The sequence below is a fragment of the Colobus angolensis genome, unplaced genomic scaffold (assembly GCF_000951035.1).
Source record: "Colobus angolensis palliatus isolate OR3802 unplaced genomic scaffold, Cang.pa_1.0 Scaffold53, whole genome shotgun sequence".
Taxonomy (NCBI): Eukaryota; Metazoa; Chordata; class Mammalia; order Primates; family Cercopithecidae; genus Colobus; species Colobus angolensis.
In genome coordinates this window covers 1,843,271-1,857,567 of record NW_012118821.1, presented here as the reverse complement: position 1 = coordinate 1,857,567, position 14,297 = coordinate 1,843,271, and the positions used below count along the sequence as shown (strand labels likewise).

The following is a 14,297-nucleotide window of genomic DNA, read 5'->3' as shown; positions in this document are numbered from 1 at the left end:
TTAATCATAGAGGTGACTGATAGGGTTTGGCTGTGTTCCCATCCAAATTTCATCTTGAATTGTAAGTCCCACAATTCCCATGTGTTGTGGGAGGAACCTGGTGGGAGGTAATTGAATTATGGGGGCAGGTCTTTCCTGCACTGTTCTTGTGATAGCGAATGAATCTTGCAAGATCTGATGGTTTTAAAAATGAGAGTTTCCCTGCACAAGCTCTCTCTTTTCCTGTCGCCATCCACTTAAGATGTGACTTGCTCCTCCTTGCCTTCCAACATGATTGTGAGGCCCCCCCAGCCATGTGGAACCCCTTTCTTTTGTAAATTGCCCAGTCTCGGGTATGTCTTTATCAGCAGCATGAAAATGGACTAATACAGTGACATAACCAAATTGTGTTACAAAAAAAAGACTTTGGCTGCAGCAAGGCGAGTGAACTGCAGGATGATACAGGGAGGTGTGGGCAAGCCCATTAGGAGGCAAGCAGAGTAGTGGTCCCCCAAAGATACCCCATCCTCATCCTCAGAACCTGTGAAAAATTTACATTATGTGGTAAAGGAAAGAATGAGGGTTGCAGTTGGAATTAAGGTTACTCATCACTGGCCTTAAAATAGGGAGATTATCCTGGATTACTTGGGTGGGCCCAATGTCATCAGATGAACTCAGAGAGTGATCGGAGGTACACACATTAGAAGCATTCAACCTGCCCTTGCTATCTTGGAAGATGGAGCAAGTATTATTAAGCTCATTTTATAACTGAAGAAATGGAACTCCTAAGGCTTACAGTGCTCAAGATCTACTCAAGACCAAGCATCATTAAATATTATAACCAGGGCTTAGATCCAATTCCCTTGAGTATTAATTATCTTTCCATTGCCATGATATTCTGGGGAACTCCCATCAGGTTAGAGCTGCGTGACCTTGAGTAAGCACTTACCCTCTTGGAGCGTGGGGTGAGGAGGTGTTCTATATCTGGGGGCTCATTAACTAAAAGATGTTTCTAGGTAATGTGACAGGTTTTTGAGCCACCTAAAATGGTGTGCAGGTTTCTGGGTGAATGTGCATTTTGTGGGGAGAGGATTCATAGCTTTTATCAAAATATCAAAAGGGCCAAAAAGAGCTCTTCCTCCTGGCTCTAAAACTCTATGACTGTCATTGAAAAGTGGAAACAGCTTTGGTGAAAGAGCATGGGTACTGACTAAACGTAACCTTTGCAGCGATTAGCCATACAGCACCTCTTAGGAGAGAGCCTGTTACATGCAAGGCATTATCAGAGGTGCTGGGGGTATGGTAGGAGAAAAAGGAAGGTCCTATATTTTAGTAGGAAAAACAGAAAACAAATAAAGAATAAGTATCTAACATCAGATACTGATAAAGTGCTAAGAAGAAAAAGACAGCAGGGTAAGGAGGTCGGGGATGATCAGATGGACCAAGGAAGTCCCTTCCAGGAGGGGTCATTGGAGCAGAGACCAGCATGAAGTGAGAGAAGGAGGCTTAGGGAGGATCTGCCAGGCAGAGGAACAGCTCATGCACAGTCCCTAAGGTGGAAGAAGCCACCATGGATGATGAAGAGGTGGCAGGAGGTGAGTCCGGAACCCTGGCCAGACCCCCTGAGGCCACTGTAGGGCCCTGGAATTTACTGAGCAGACTGGGGAGCATGGGGAGGGGGAGTTTGAGCCGAGGAGTGGCGTGATCTAACATTCCAGAAGGTTCCTCTGGCTGCTGTGAGGAGCAGAGCTGGTGAGGAGCAGCAACAGCCTGGCTGTGGGGCCATTGCTGGAGCTACGGGAGAAAGCGGTGTGGCTGGGACTGGGTGGTGGTGCATGCGTGGGAGAAGTGGTTGGGGTCCCCCACTGGAGGTGGAGCTGCAGGATTTGCTTGTGACTGGATGTGGCTTGGGAAGGGAGAAAGGGAGTGGCCGGGGCCCTTCCCAATCAAGCGCTGCTGCTTCTTGCAAGCACCCCAGATGCTCACCTGCCTGCTGGGATGGATCCTACCATTGACCCAGGCATGATTACTCTTCTGACATGTTTCAATGATGAGTGAGGGGTCTCCGCTAATTATGACTGAGTAGGCCCCTTAGAGAAGCTGGCTGGACTTCAAGAGTTTCATGTGAGAAGATCCTGGGGAAGTGAACTGAATTGGGCCTCACTGAGAAAGACCCTGAGTGATGATCACAGTTTGGCATCAGATTGGCATCCAAGAGCATCTGTGTCAGGCAATGGGGCAGCAACCTTCACCTAGACCCTTGGAGGTCATCTCTCCTAACTAACAGGACAGAGAAGGAAACTAGGCCCTAAGAGGAGCAGTGACCTGCCTTCAGCCACCCAGGGAATGGGCATTACCCTTCACTGTCGGACCCCCACAGCTGGAATCCAGCAGCTTGACTCTCATCAGTTTCACTTTTTGCCTACTGCACTGTGGCCTTCTCTTTGGAATGCTGAGTCAGCACAGAGGAGGACGACTATTTGCCAGGGGGGAACTCTGAGAAGGCCCCATGGAGAGCTGGTTTTTGAGTAATGGAAATGGCTCCAAGGACAGATTTGGGTGGAGGGTCAAACTTTGACTGGGAGGAACCAGGGGAGCCTAGTCATTGAGATGGGAACAGTGTGCATGTCCCTGGAGTGGAGAATGAGGCATGGGAGAGGAGGTGAGGCAAGGGGGCAGGCAGGAGGGGATCATGCAGGACCATGCATGCCAGAGCTGGGCCTTAACTCCTGGGCAGTGGGGAGCCATGAAAAGTTTTCAGCAGGGAACGATGTGGTGTGATGTGCTCAGTGGAGCAGAAGGCACTGGAGATGGAGACCAGTTGTGTTGCACTTGGCCAGTTAGGTACCCTTGCTTTGATATAATCTAGGCATTTGGTAAATAGGAAAACTGACCCAAAGAGGGGAAAAAACTTGCCAAAGTCACCCAGCAGGCCAGTGTTACAGTTAGAACCCAGTTTATGCACCTCTCAACGGGAGGAAGGGAAGGCGATGATGATGATGGTGGTGATGATGATGACAATGATGATGATAACAAATATATATTGAGCACTTGACATTAAGTATCTCCTTTAATCCTCACAAAGTCCCTATGACAAAGCTACTACTATTATTATTGTCATTGTTATTCCCCTTTTATAGAGGGTAAATGGAGGCTCAGGAATATTAAATGAATTGCTCGAGACCACACAGATGGTAAGTGGTGAAGCCAGCATTCTACCCTAAATCATTCTAGACAGTTTGACTCCAAAACCCATGCTGGAGACCACAAGTAGTTATCTCATCAGATTTGCCAGAACTGTCCCAGGAGGAGTCCTCATACATATAACATCATCCCTTTCACCCCATCTCTCCCCTACTCAGAGCAAATCTTCCTTTATCTTCTTCCTTTATCTCAACAGAGGGTACCAGGCTACAAAAGAAAGGGGGTATCATTGTTGGAATCAGATGTAGGAGGGTGTATGCATATAGATGCAGAATTTTGGAGATGAAAAGCCCTTAGAAATCACCAAGTGTAACTTGAGCCTCTGTTAGATGGAAAAACTGAGACCTAGAGAAGGGCGATACCTTGTCAATGCTTTGCAACAAGTTAGCGACACCAGCGCTAAAGCCTGGATTGCCTGATTTCCAGGCCAGTGTTCTTCTCTTACATTTTCGACTGTTCCCACACATTCCTGGAATCCTCCATTGGACTGTGAATGGGTTTTCCCATGAAAGCAGACTGTATAAACCAACAATAATGCTTTTAGGTCCTGAGTTATACGCTGCCATTGTTTCTTCAGTTATGCTATAGTTTTCTCTGCCTTTCTTGTCCTGGAAAAGCTGACTTTGGTAGTACTGTTTCTATGTGAAAATGTTACCCTGCTTTTACAAAAATTTACAAATGAATGTTGGACACCCCATTTGTAAATTGGGAGCAGCCTGCCACTTTGGGCCTGATAATCTGGAAACGTTACTCTCTGTGAATTCTCTCTCTCTTTTCCTTCTGTGTTTGTGAGACGTCTGCTGTTTAAATATTGCACCATCAATGAAACAGCAGCAAGAGCTTTGGAATCGCACAGATCTGAATGTGAATTTGGACGTAGGCTCCAGATATGTGACTTCCAGCAAATCATGGCAAGAACTGTAGCAGTGAGCCCAGCCACATGAAGATTACAAGGAACTGTGACCTGGGTCTTAATCTGAATGAGGCTGTGATTGGAATTCAATTTCAGCTTCATTGAGTATCTACCATGAGCTGGTTACTTTCAAGTACATTTTCCGTCTGACTCTCATAGCAGAACTTACATGAGGTAGGCAGTATCATGTAAGTTCTTTAGGAGAGAAAACTGAAACTCAGAGAGGGTAACACAATGGTCAGTATGATTCCACTCTCAAGTGGCAGAGGCCCTGACTAAGACCAGTCTCGGAGGTTCTATTTCAAGTACTTTTTACACAGTAATAATTGGCACAGTCAAGGGAGCAAGCAAACAACATAACCCAGAGAAAGAAGGCAGGAAACTGTCCATCTTCCCTTTGCTCATCTATCTACATTTACTGTGTTCATTCTCTAAGCATTTTTTCCATTTTTTCTATTTATCACATCTATCTATCTATCTATCTATCTATCTATCTATCTATCTATCTATCTATCTATCTATCTAATCTATCACCTGTCTATCCTTTGCTGTATATATCCATGGACAAAAAATGGTTCAAAACACAACAGGATTTCTGTTTTAGCCAGATTGGGCTATTATAAGAAAAATATCATAAACTGGGTGACTTAAATAACTCAAATTGATCTCTCATAGTTCTGGAGGCTAGAAGACCAAGATCAGGTGCCAGCATGGTCAGGTTCTGGTGAGGGCTCTCTTTCAGGGTTTGCAAACAGCTGCCTTCTTGCTGTATCTTTACATAGCAGAGTGAGATTATCTTTCTCCTGTCTCTTTTTGTAAGGGCAGTAATCCAATTTATGAAGGCTCTATCTTCATCACCTAATAAACCCCCACCTTCTGCAAGGCCACACCTCCAAATACCATCGCCTTGGGGATTAGAACTTCAATATATGCATTCATGGTGGCAGGGATGTGTGTGGGGACACAAATATTCAATCCATAGCAGTTACATAAATCTGTGTTTAATGAGAAATAAAGGAAGAAAGAAATCAAGACAAACAATAGAGTTGAGAAGGAGGCTAACCCAAGCATGTGTTTCCTGGAGTCTGATCACACCGAAAACAGGAATGTGGCTCTGGTAGCCAATGCACTGAACAAGGACCTGAACAATCATGCAGCTCATGATATAAGCAAGGTAGAAGCAAACCAGCTGCTCCGAAGATGCTCACCTATTTCTGACCTTGAATCTTCCACTTCATGACCATCATCCAGGAGTAGCCACTGACATCTGTATGGTACATCACTATTTTCACAGTATTCTATCTTTTGCTTCTCACATCAGTTAAGGTAAGTATTTTATTGTTAGCCTTTCTTTACGAATGAGAATATTGAGTCTTAGAAAGGTAATTTATTGCGCAAGGCCACACAGCTCCTAGTAGAAGAACTGGAGTTAAAAGCCAGGTTCAGTTTTGGCTTCCACCATGACTGCCAACTGCTTGATGCCAGAATCCAAATGGCTGAGCTTCACATTTTATATTGGAATTTCGAATTACAACAGACAAATAGTTGTGGGCAGAATGAGCCTATTTTCTTCTTAGCTGTGAAAGAAATTATTGTTGAAATATACTGGGTCACCATTTTTGGTGCTCTTGTGTTTATATTTAATCTCTGAATTCAAACCAGACTCTTGGGGGTCAGAGATATTCCTCCTCTGGCAGTGCAAGAATATATCTTGTATTTGATTTAAAACTTCATTTTGAATCAGTGCCAAATCCAAACACTGTGCATTTAAACTGCTGGCAGCTTTCCTAGCCTACCTCGTGAGTGTGAAATCAATCCAACTATTGTAGGCAGAGAATTCTGGTGCCCGTGTGACTGTGTTGGTGGCCCCTGAAGAATTTGAGTTGGATGGTCCAGAACATCTGTACCCAAGTTGCATGACTTTTTGTAGCATGCTGAAATACTCCAAAGGAGCTGAAATAGAAGCAGCAACTGGATTCCAAGAAGTGTTTCAAATGCATTGCTCAGTTGAAATGAGGACTTCATTAGCTTCATATTAAGCAACATATAGATAAAGAAATCAATGGCCTTACCCCTGCTTCCCCAGCAAGGATCCAGATTGGATAGAATCCTGTAACACACATCTGCCTTCTTTCCCAGGTTCTGTCTTAAAGGAAAATCTATCCTTTTTATTTTGGACGTGGTTCCAGGAGACTATTCCTCCCTAAATTCTTCCCTCTTGCTTTCCTAATTTTCTAATAAATCATCTACCTAGTCACCCAGACTAGAAACTTCAGGCATCGCTGAAAGTTCCCTGTATTTCAATCCCCCAATCCAAGTTGCGTATCATTTCCTGGTGATTCTACCATGTGGTTGTGTTCAGAGCTCGTCTTCCTCTTTGTCCCACTGTCCTCGCCTTTGTCCATATCCCAGCCATCCTTTGCTAGAATAACCTTCAAGTTCACTTCTCTGCCTCGAATGCACCCCCCATTCGGAGGTCAGCGTGGTGCTTGTAAGACACAGATCTGATCATCCCTCCCTTCCTCTGTAGTCCCCAGTGGCGCACAGTGACTGCTCTCATGCTGCTCTGAGAGCCTCAGGGCTTCTGTAACCAAGACTCCAGGCCCCTTCCCCATGTGACCATAGCCACTGACCTTTTTTCTAATTACATAATGGGCTCCAGCAAGAGTTGTTGTTTGAGGAGGGCCTTCTTAAAAAAATGAAACTGGCTGGCTTAGAGCACAAGGCCAGAGGTCCTCCTGGGGGCATGTGAGGCCTTCGCCATGCCGGCCTCATTCTCTCCTGCCTCCTTGCCCCGTGGTCCCCCCGGCACCCCCTCATGCCCACTGCATGTGCGCCAACTACTCTGGAGTCACGAGGGGCACCTTGCTGTTCCCAACACATGTGCAATGACTTTGTTTCTTTGAATATGCTCTCTGCTCTGCTTGGAGCAGCCTTTCTTGTCCTCTCCTCTCCCAGAGTTCCCACTCACCCTGCAGAGGCAGTTCAACTGTCCCCTCCTTCAGAAGGCACGGAACCTTCCTTGCATTACCCATGGGCAGACGCTTAACTTCCTCCTCTGTGCTCTCTCGTCTTCCTGCCCTCCACTAGCTTATGAGTGACTTATGGACAAGATTTGCATCTCATTTGTTGCTGTGTTCCCAGTACCTAGCAAAGTACATGACCCCTAGAGCTATTCTATGTCATGATGTAAAGCAACACCATTAACTAACAGTCAGTCAACAAATATGTGCTGGAAAATTTAAGTGGGTCAGATGAATATGAGGTGGGATGCAGGGCCAAGGAGGGACAGGACAAGGGAAGAGGGTTAGGGGCTTCTGGAGCTGTCTATTCTGGGCTGTTGGCAGTTGAACGCAGAGCACACATGTTCTTCAGTATAATTTAAGTACAATTTTAGGCCTAGGACAATACATCCCTTAGGAAGGCTGGGCCTACTCCATGTGCCATTTGTGCAGTTCTAACTGGGACACTTGTGAGAAAGGGGTAGCGCACATGTCCTACCTGCTAGGATAACGCCATGCCAACAGTCCTAATAGCTAGTACCTGAATTGGGCTTTGCCTTTTTGCCTGAATGAACTCACTTAATGCTCCCATCACTCGGCAGGGCAGGGTTATTGTTACCTACATTTTACAGGTGAGAAAACAAGTCCTGTGGCTAAGGCACAGCAGAGGCGGCACTTGAGTCATGTCTTCTGACTTCCGATGTCATCATTTTTTCATGCCGCTTGACCTCCTTATACCTTTATCAATAGGATCCACGTGCTTTGGGGAGGAAGTGAAGATGGAGAAAGAGTGAAAGAGTAAGAGAGACAGGGCGTTTCCAACCTTGTAACGCACCCTATGTAATTGACACATCATAGTTGAATGTGCTCAAAGAAAAGACACCACATTCTTTTTTGTTTGTGTGTTTGAGATGGATTTTCGCTCTTTTGCTCAGGCTGGAGTGAAGTGTCATGATCTCAGCTCACTGCAACCTCCGCTACTGGGTTTAAAGTGATTCTCCTTCCTCAGCCTCCTGAATAGCTGGGATTATAGCTGCCCACCACCATGCCCAGCTAATTTTTGTATTTTTAGTAGAGACAGGATTTCACCATGTTGGCCAGGCTGGTCTCAAACTCCTGACCTCAGGTAATCCGCCTGCCTTGGCCTCCCAGAGTGCTGGGATTACAGGCATGAGCCACTGCACCCAGCCACACATTCTTCTTACTAATTTATTTTTTTAAATTGACATATAGCTTAATACCACCGAATTCACCATGTTAAAGTGTAGAGTTCAGTGAGTTTTTAGTATGTTGGCAAAATTATGCAACCATTACCACCACCTAATTCCAGAACATTTCTATTAATTAATTTCTAATGTTTTTGTTTTTCAGATTCCAATAGTGAGAGACCCTGGGTGGATTCGAAATGTGTGGTCTTCAAACATTAATGTGAGTGCCGTTGTGATAGAATGTCCTCGTTACGCTTTTACATTTTAAGATTAGAGAAAATACTCCATGTCCAACTGCGGTTTGTTGCCGTGGATATCTGCAGTCTCCAAAACAGGGCTCTTCCTTTCCATTGATGCTTTCAGAGATTGCTTGCAGCACTTTCTGGATGCTTGATTAGCTCCCCACGGAGCTGCAAACATTTTGGCTGTTTCCTAATCTCTTCTTCCTGACATGAATCCTCCTCCAGGCAGAGATAGGATTTTGTCACCTCCCTGATTAAAAAACTTTCAATGGCTCCCCAGTGCCAAGAGGAAGAGGTCTGCATTCACACTCATGTCATTGGTTGCCCTTACCGGATGGTCGTTACTGCAAATGCAGTTGCACACGTCTAATGAGAGCCCTTGCCCCACGCCCGAGCCCCTCAAGGCCCTTCCCCAGATTCTGCCTCTTCCTCCCACCGCAGTCTCTTTGCCTCGCACCTGGTTCCCAGGCTTTGGCCCAGCCCCTTCAACATCTCTGGGATTGGTTTTCATGCTTTGCTCTCTGTCTGCCCCCAAGGCTGTCTTTTTGGCTCTTCCTAGACCCCATGTTCCACAGCCCAAAGGCCATCATTACCCTCACCCCTCAGACTCTCTGAGCCTCTACTGTGTGGGTAGGAAGATATTTTGTTTACACCCCCCTCCCGGCACTCCCAGAGGTGGTCCCAAACTCCCTCTCCCGTTCCTTTCTCCTCGGGCCTTCACCCTGCCCTGGAGCTATAGCTAAAGCTTCAGGGGCATCATGTAATTTGCTACAGGCCCACAGATCTTACCCCTGAGATTCTTCCACTGTGGGGAAGAGGCTGGAGGCAGCATGTGTGGGTAGGGAGGCTCCAGAGGGGCTGTGGAATGATGCAGGGTAGAAGTGATGACACCGGAATGCTTAGTGTCCCTGCTGTGACCTGGCCCAAGCCTTGTGGCTATGGAACAAAAGTAACACTTAGTCTCCACCCTCGAGGAGCCCACAGTTAGAAAGGGACACTGAAACAGAGAGTGGACCAAGGATTCGCAGAGGACACCTGAGGCTCAGCGCAGCCGCGGGCAGAGTGAGAGGTTCATTGTTGAGACGAATCCAGAGGCATCAGTGACGTGGATGAAGAAGGCTGCGAAGAAGGCTTGGCCTGGGCGCTCTGTGAGGAGCAGAAATTTTATTTCCAAGGGGATTGGCAGGGACCGGGGCCAAATGGAGGCCAGGAATCCTAAGGAGAGAGCAGTTAGTGGCAGTTATGTCTGGAGGGAGAAAAGCCCCGCTCTGTGAGAAGGTGCAGGAAATCGACGTAAGTGACCCCCTTCACCTGTGGGTGGGAGTGCAGGCCCCATAATCATGGAGGTGGCCTCGGGCAGCTTCCCGTGGTTCAGTCCCATTCTCCAGACTGTGGGGCAGGAGCCCATGGCTACCAGGTTTCCAGCCCTGCTTCTGGCCCGACGTGCAGGACACACGAGAGGCAGGTAAGGAAAGGCAATCTGCTGGCCTCCATCCCCACTCTGCACAGAGCTGGGCTCCCAGCGACACAGGGAGCTCAGGACGGGAGGTGCCAAGCAGGAGGCTCCTGCTTCAAGGGTGAAATTACAGAAAGCCGCCGCCATCCATGGTAGGGGTGTTGGATCAGGAGTGCAAAATCTGGGTCATGGCTCTACCACTTACAGCATGTGTGACATCGAGCAAGTTACCTGACTTCTCTGAGTTGTATTCCACATGCTTACATCAGGATTTCATTGAATCCTAAGCTTGCTGTTCACCACAGGCCTCATGGGAGGGGAGAAGTAGGGCTTGTAACAGCTTGCGTGGGTGGGGGGTTCAGAAGCAATTTCAGAAAAATGCTTCCAAAGAGAAGGCGAGTGTTCCGCAGGGTATTGAAAGAGCCATACCAGTTGACCAAGCACAGAGGTAAGAAACAGTACAGTGTCTTTGAGGTCTGGGGGATGTGATTGGAAGAGGGGATGAAAATGGAGGAGGAGGATGGGCCCTGATGAGAGGAGGCCTCATCTGCTTTTCTGAGGACCTTGAACTTTATCCTACAGGTAATTGTATGTGAGGGGCCGGGGCAGGCAGATTGGAAGGCCCCAAGCAGGCAGACCCTCCAGATCTGCAGCCCTGTGAGAGTACAGCCATAGGGGTGGGCCTGGAGGCAGGAAGGCAGTTCGGGGTCCACTGTTAGCCTGGCTGAGTGTGAACTGCCCATGGAACTTCCCAAGGCAGGTGACCAGCTGGTAGTTTGATGCATGGTCTGGAGCACAGACTCACACTGGAGGCCTCATGGCATGGGGAGGTGGCTGGGGCATCAGGCAGGCTTCCAACCCACACCTCTCCTTCTATCCCAGCATTGATCATTGATCATTGTTATGTCCTGCTATCCGCAGAAGGTAGGTTCCTAAATTCCAGGAATGTTTAGTAATGAGAAAACCAAAAATGAGGAGGAAGGGCAACAGGGGAGAAAATAAGACTCAAAGTCTCTCTCTCCTCCCGCTGTCCCTCTCCCTCTCATTCACCCTCTCTCTCCCGCTCTCCTCTCTCTCTCTGTGCCTCTCCCTGACACTGTCCCTCTCTCTCCCTCCCTACTAGTGACTGTGCCACTGCACTAGGCACTGGGGACGCAGTGATGAGTGTGTTATGGTTAGTCTTTTCCTTCTGGAGTTCACCAAGCAGGGGAGGGGATAACAGGATCATAATGACAGTGCCGTGTGACAGCTGCTATGACAGAGTTGCCTGTGGACTCGTGAGTGCAGAGAAGCCAGCAATTCATTCTCCACTGACTGGAGGCATGTTTGAGGGAAAGTTTTTCTAGGAGGTCGAGCTCTTGGTTTGAAGAATCTAGCTGTGGAATACAGAAACCCAAAGAAATACACACTCACCAACGTCCCTGCCCCTGCTCCATCCCCAAACAAGAGTAAAGACAGCAAAAGGCCTGGAATGCTGGGACAATCTGTGACACCAGAAACAGCAACACCATTTATGTTGTGCCTCCCTCTTGGCTGATGTGTACTTTGATTGCGACATTTCTAACAAGAACAGCAATTCCCAGAATTCTAGCTTATCCTGGCCCACCTCCTGGAAACCTTATTTTGCTTATTGTTTTTATTTCTTGTCTTTAGGTTTGGGAAAGGACTGGACCTAAATTTTGGTTTTCTTGGAGGGAGCACGTTTTGTCGGGGGAGGAAGGGAAACTTTGCTTAGATTTAGATTTACTTTTGAAAAATGTGATCAAGGCGATTTATGTGACTGGTCCTATAGAATCAACTGGGAAATACTGGCTCACAATGAAGGCCACAGTCTCCTGTTCCTATCCAGTTGATTGACGCGTCTTTGCACATTGCCCTGTGGATTCACGCCTGATAGAGGAGGGTCTGGCTGATTCTACAGAGCATCATATGCCAATGATCTCCTTTCTCATACTCTAGCATTTATGCATAATCTCATCATATTTTAATTTGTTCTATGTTCAGATACTGCCTTACTTGTAAAGAGTTTTCTTGGTAGGGAGAGATATGGGGGGTGTTTTTCCTGGAGGTTATGTTTGCCTCTCTTTTTTATTGTTAGGAAAAATACTACTCCCTGCCCATCCCCCGCACCCTCCAAACAGACAATGTCCTTAAACTTTGACATTAGCCGATCACGTGGAAACCATCGCATTCTTTATTTTTAAGCCTATTACCTTGTTATCATTGGGATCGATTCCTTCTATTTGGATGACCATATTTTTCATACGGCTTTTAGAATTTTTTTAAAAATGTATTTAGCAAATCTTACATACCACAAATCGGGTGACAGGTTCTTTTCTTCTAAAAGCATTAGAAATATTAACTCATTTATTCCTCACAACGGCCTTCTAAGTTGGTACCATTATGATTTCTGCTTGAGAGCTGACAAACTGAGCACAGAGAGGCTGAGTCATTTGCTCAAGGTCACACAGCTAGAAAGTGGCAGGGTTAGAATTCAAACCCACAGAGGTTCAGAGACCTTGTTCTTAAGCACTATTCTACCTCTATAAGAAGTTGCTCTCTTTCAGTAGTTTCTAATTCTTTTCATTGCTTCCTTGCTTTTAGTGCCTTTATCACACTCTCTAGTTTCCCCAGACCGTCAGCTCTCTGTGTAGGTAACCCTATTTTCCCAGGACCTCTCTCCAGGAGATCTCTCTCTTCCGCTTGCTCCTAAGTCCTCCCACAGAGCTGCGTCTTGGGAGGCCCTCACTGGAGCTACTGTTACCCAATCGCTGTTTTCTTCTTTCTTAGTTTACTCTTTTACAATAAGCAAAAGCTGGAGTACATTTCCAGGTAACCTCCCAGGAAAAGGGGATCAGAATATATTTATGTATGTATTTGAGGTGGAGTCTTGCTTTGTTGCCCAGGCTGGAGTGCAGTGGAGCAATCTCAGCTCACTGCAAACTCCGCCCCTTAAGTTCAAGTGATTCACCTGCCTTAGCCTTCCGAGTAGCTGGGATTACAGGCGCCCACCACCACGCCCAGCTAATTTGTTTGTATTTTTGGTAGAGACAAGGTTTCACCATGTTGGGCAGGCTGGTCTCAACTCCTGATCTCAAGTGATCCGCCTGCCTCTGCCTCCCAAAGTACTGGGATTACAGGTGTGTGGAGATATACTTTGAATCCTTGCATGTCTTAATCTCTAATTTGGCTTCACATTTGAGTTGGGTTGAATTTAGAATTTGAGGTTGATGTTCAGTTCTCACAGAATTTTGTACACATTGTTCCATTACCTTCTAGCAGCAAATGTTCCTTCTATGCCTGTCTGGCTTTCGTTTCTTTGTAGGTGAGCTTTTATTTTACTTTTTCCTGTTGGAAGCTTTTAGGATCTTCTGCTAACTCTTTGTGTCCTGAAACTTCACACTGATGTACCTGGAGGTAGCCATTTTTCATTCATCTGCTCAGAACTTAGTCTCTTGGGGGACAATTCCCTTCTCCTCTAATAGATATCAGCTGATGAGATATTCCAAGAGATAAAAGGAAAGTGGAAAAACAAGAAGGGTGGTGGCTAAGGACGTAAGGAGTGGTTCTCTATCTCTTTTATCTTCTATTGCCCGACTTTTTTGGTCTGTGATTTGGCAGATTTTGTAAATTTCACTTTCTATTGTTTGTTATTATTTTCACAATCCAAATTGTTTACTTTTCAAACTTCTTTTTTTGTTCTCTAATTATTTCTTCTTTACAGCACTATTCTGTTTTTTGTTTTATGAATGAAATAGCATCTCAAATCTGAGCTTCTGATCTGGGGATGTTTTTTCCTAGTAATTTCTCTTCTGTTCCCTTCATTGTTTTTATTTTTTCTGGAATTGTTTCCTCTGTTTGTTATTTTTCCTCTTTACGTTGCAGGGGTTCCTCAGATGCCTGGCACTTTGTGGTTGTTTTTTTTTTTAGCATGGACGGGATAAAAAAACTTGCCTGGAAGCTCCAACTGATAGAGTTCATTCTGGAATAAAAAGTCCAGGAGTTGGCTGTTATCTGGGGCTCCTGAGGCCAGTGCCTGTTTGAGTTCTGTGGGCAGATGGGCCCCTCCCTCACTGCAGCCCCCTTTGCGGGAAGTCCAGGGTATAGCTTGTTCTGTTATTTTAGTCAGACTTTCCCTTTGCTTTCCAAATTTGTTGAAGTATCTTCTCCATTGAAGATGCCCCTCCTGTTCTCTACATTGCTGTGAGTTTTAAATTCTGAAGTTTCCTTGAAATTTAATGAGCTAGGCCGGGCGCGATGGCTCACGCCTGTAATCCCAGAACTTTGGGAGGC

The 14,297-nt window shown here is 46.2% G+C and overlaps 1 protein-coding gene across 1 annotated transcript in view; it reads left to right on the top strand.

Moving 5' to 3' along the window:
- Positions 1-14,297, top strand: part of LPIN1 (lipin 1) — a 143,211-nt gene that overhangs the window by 27,321 nt on the left and 101,593 nt on the right. The window contains exon 2 of the mRNA XM_011960881.1: positions 8,470-8,526. Within this exon, the coding sequence (XP_011816271.1) occupies positions 8,470-8,526 (57 nt within the window). The remainder of the gene's footprint in view (positions 1-8,469; positions 8,527-14,297) is intronic.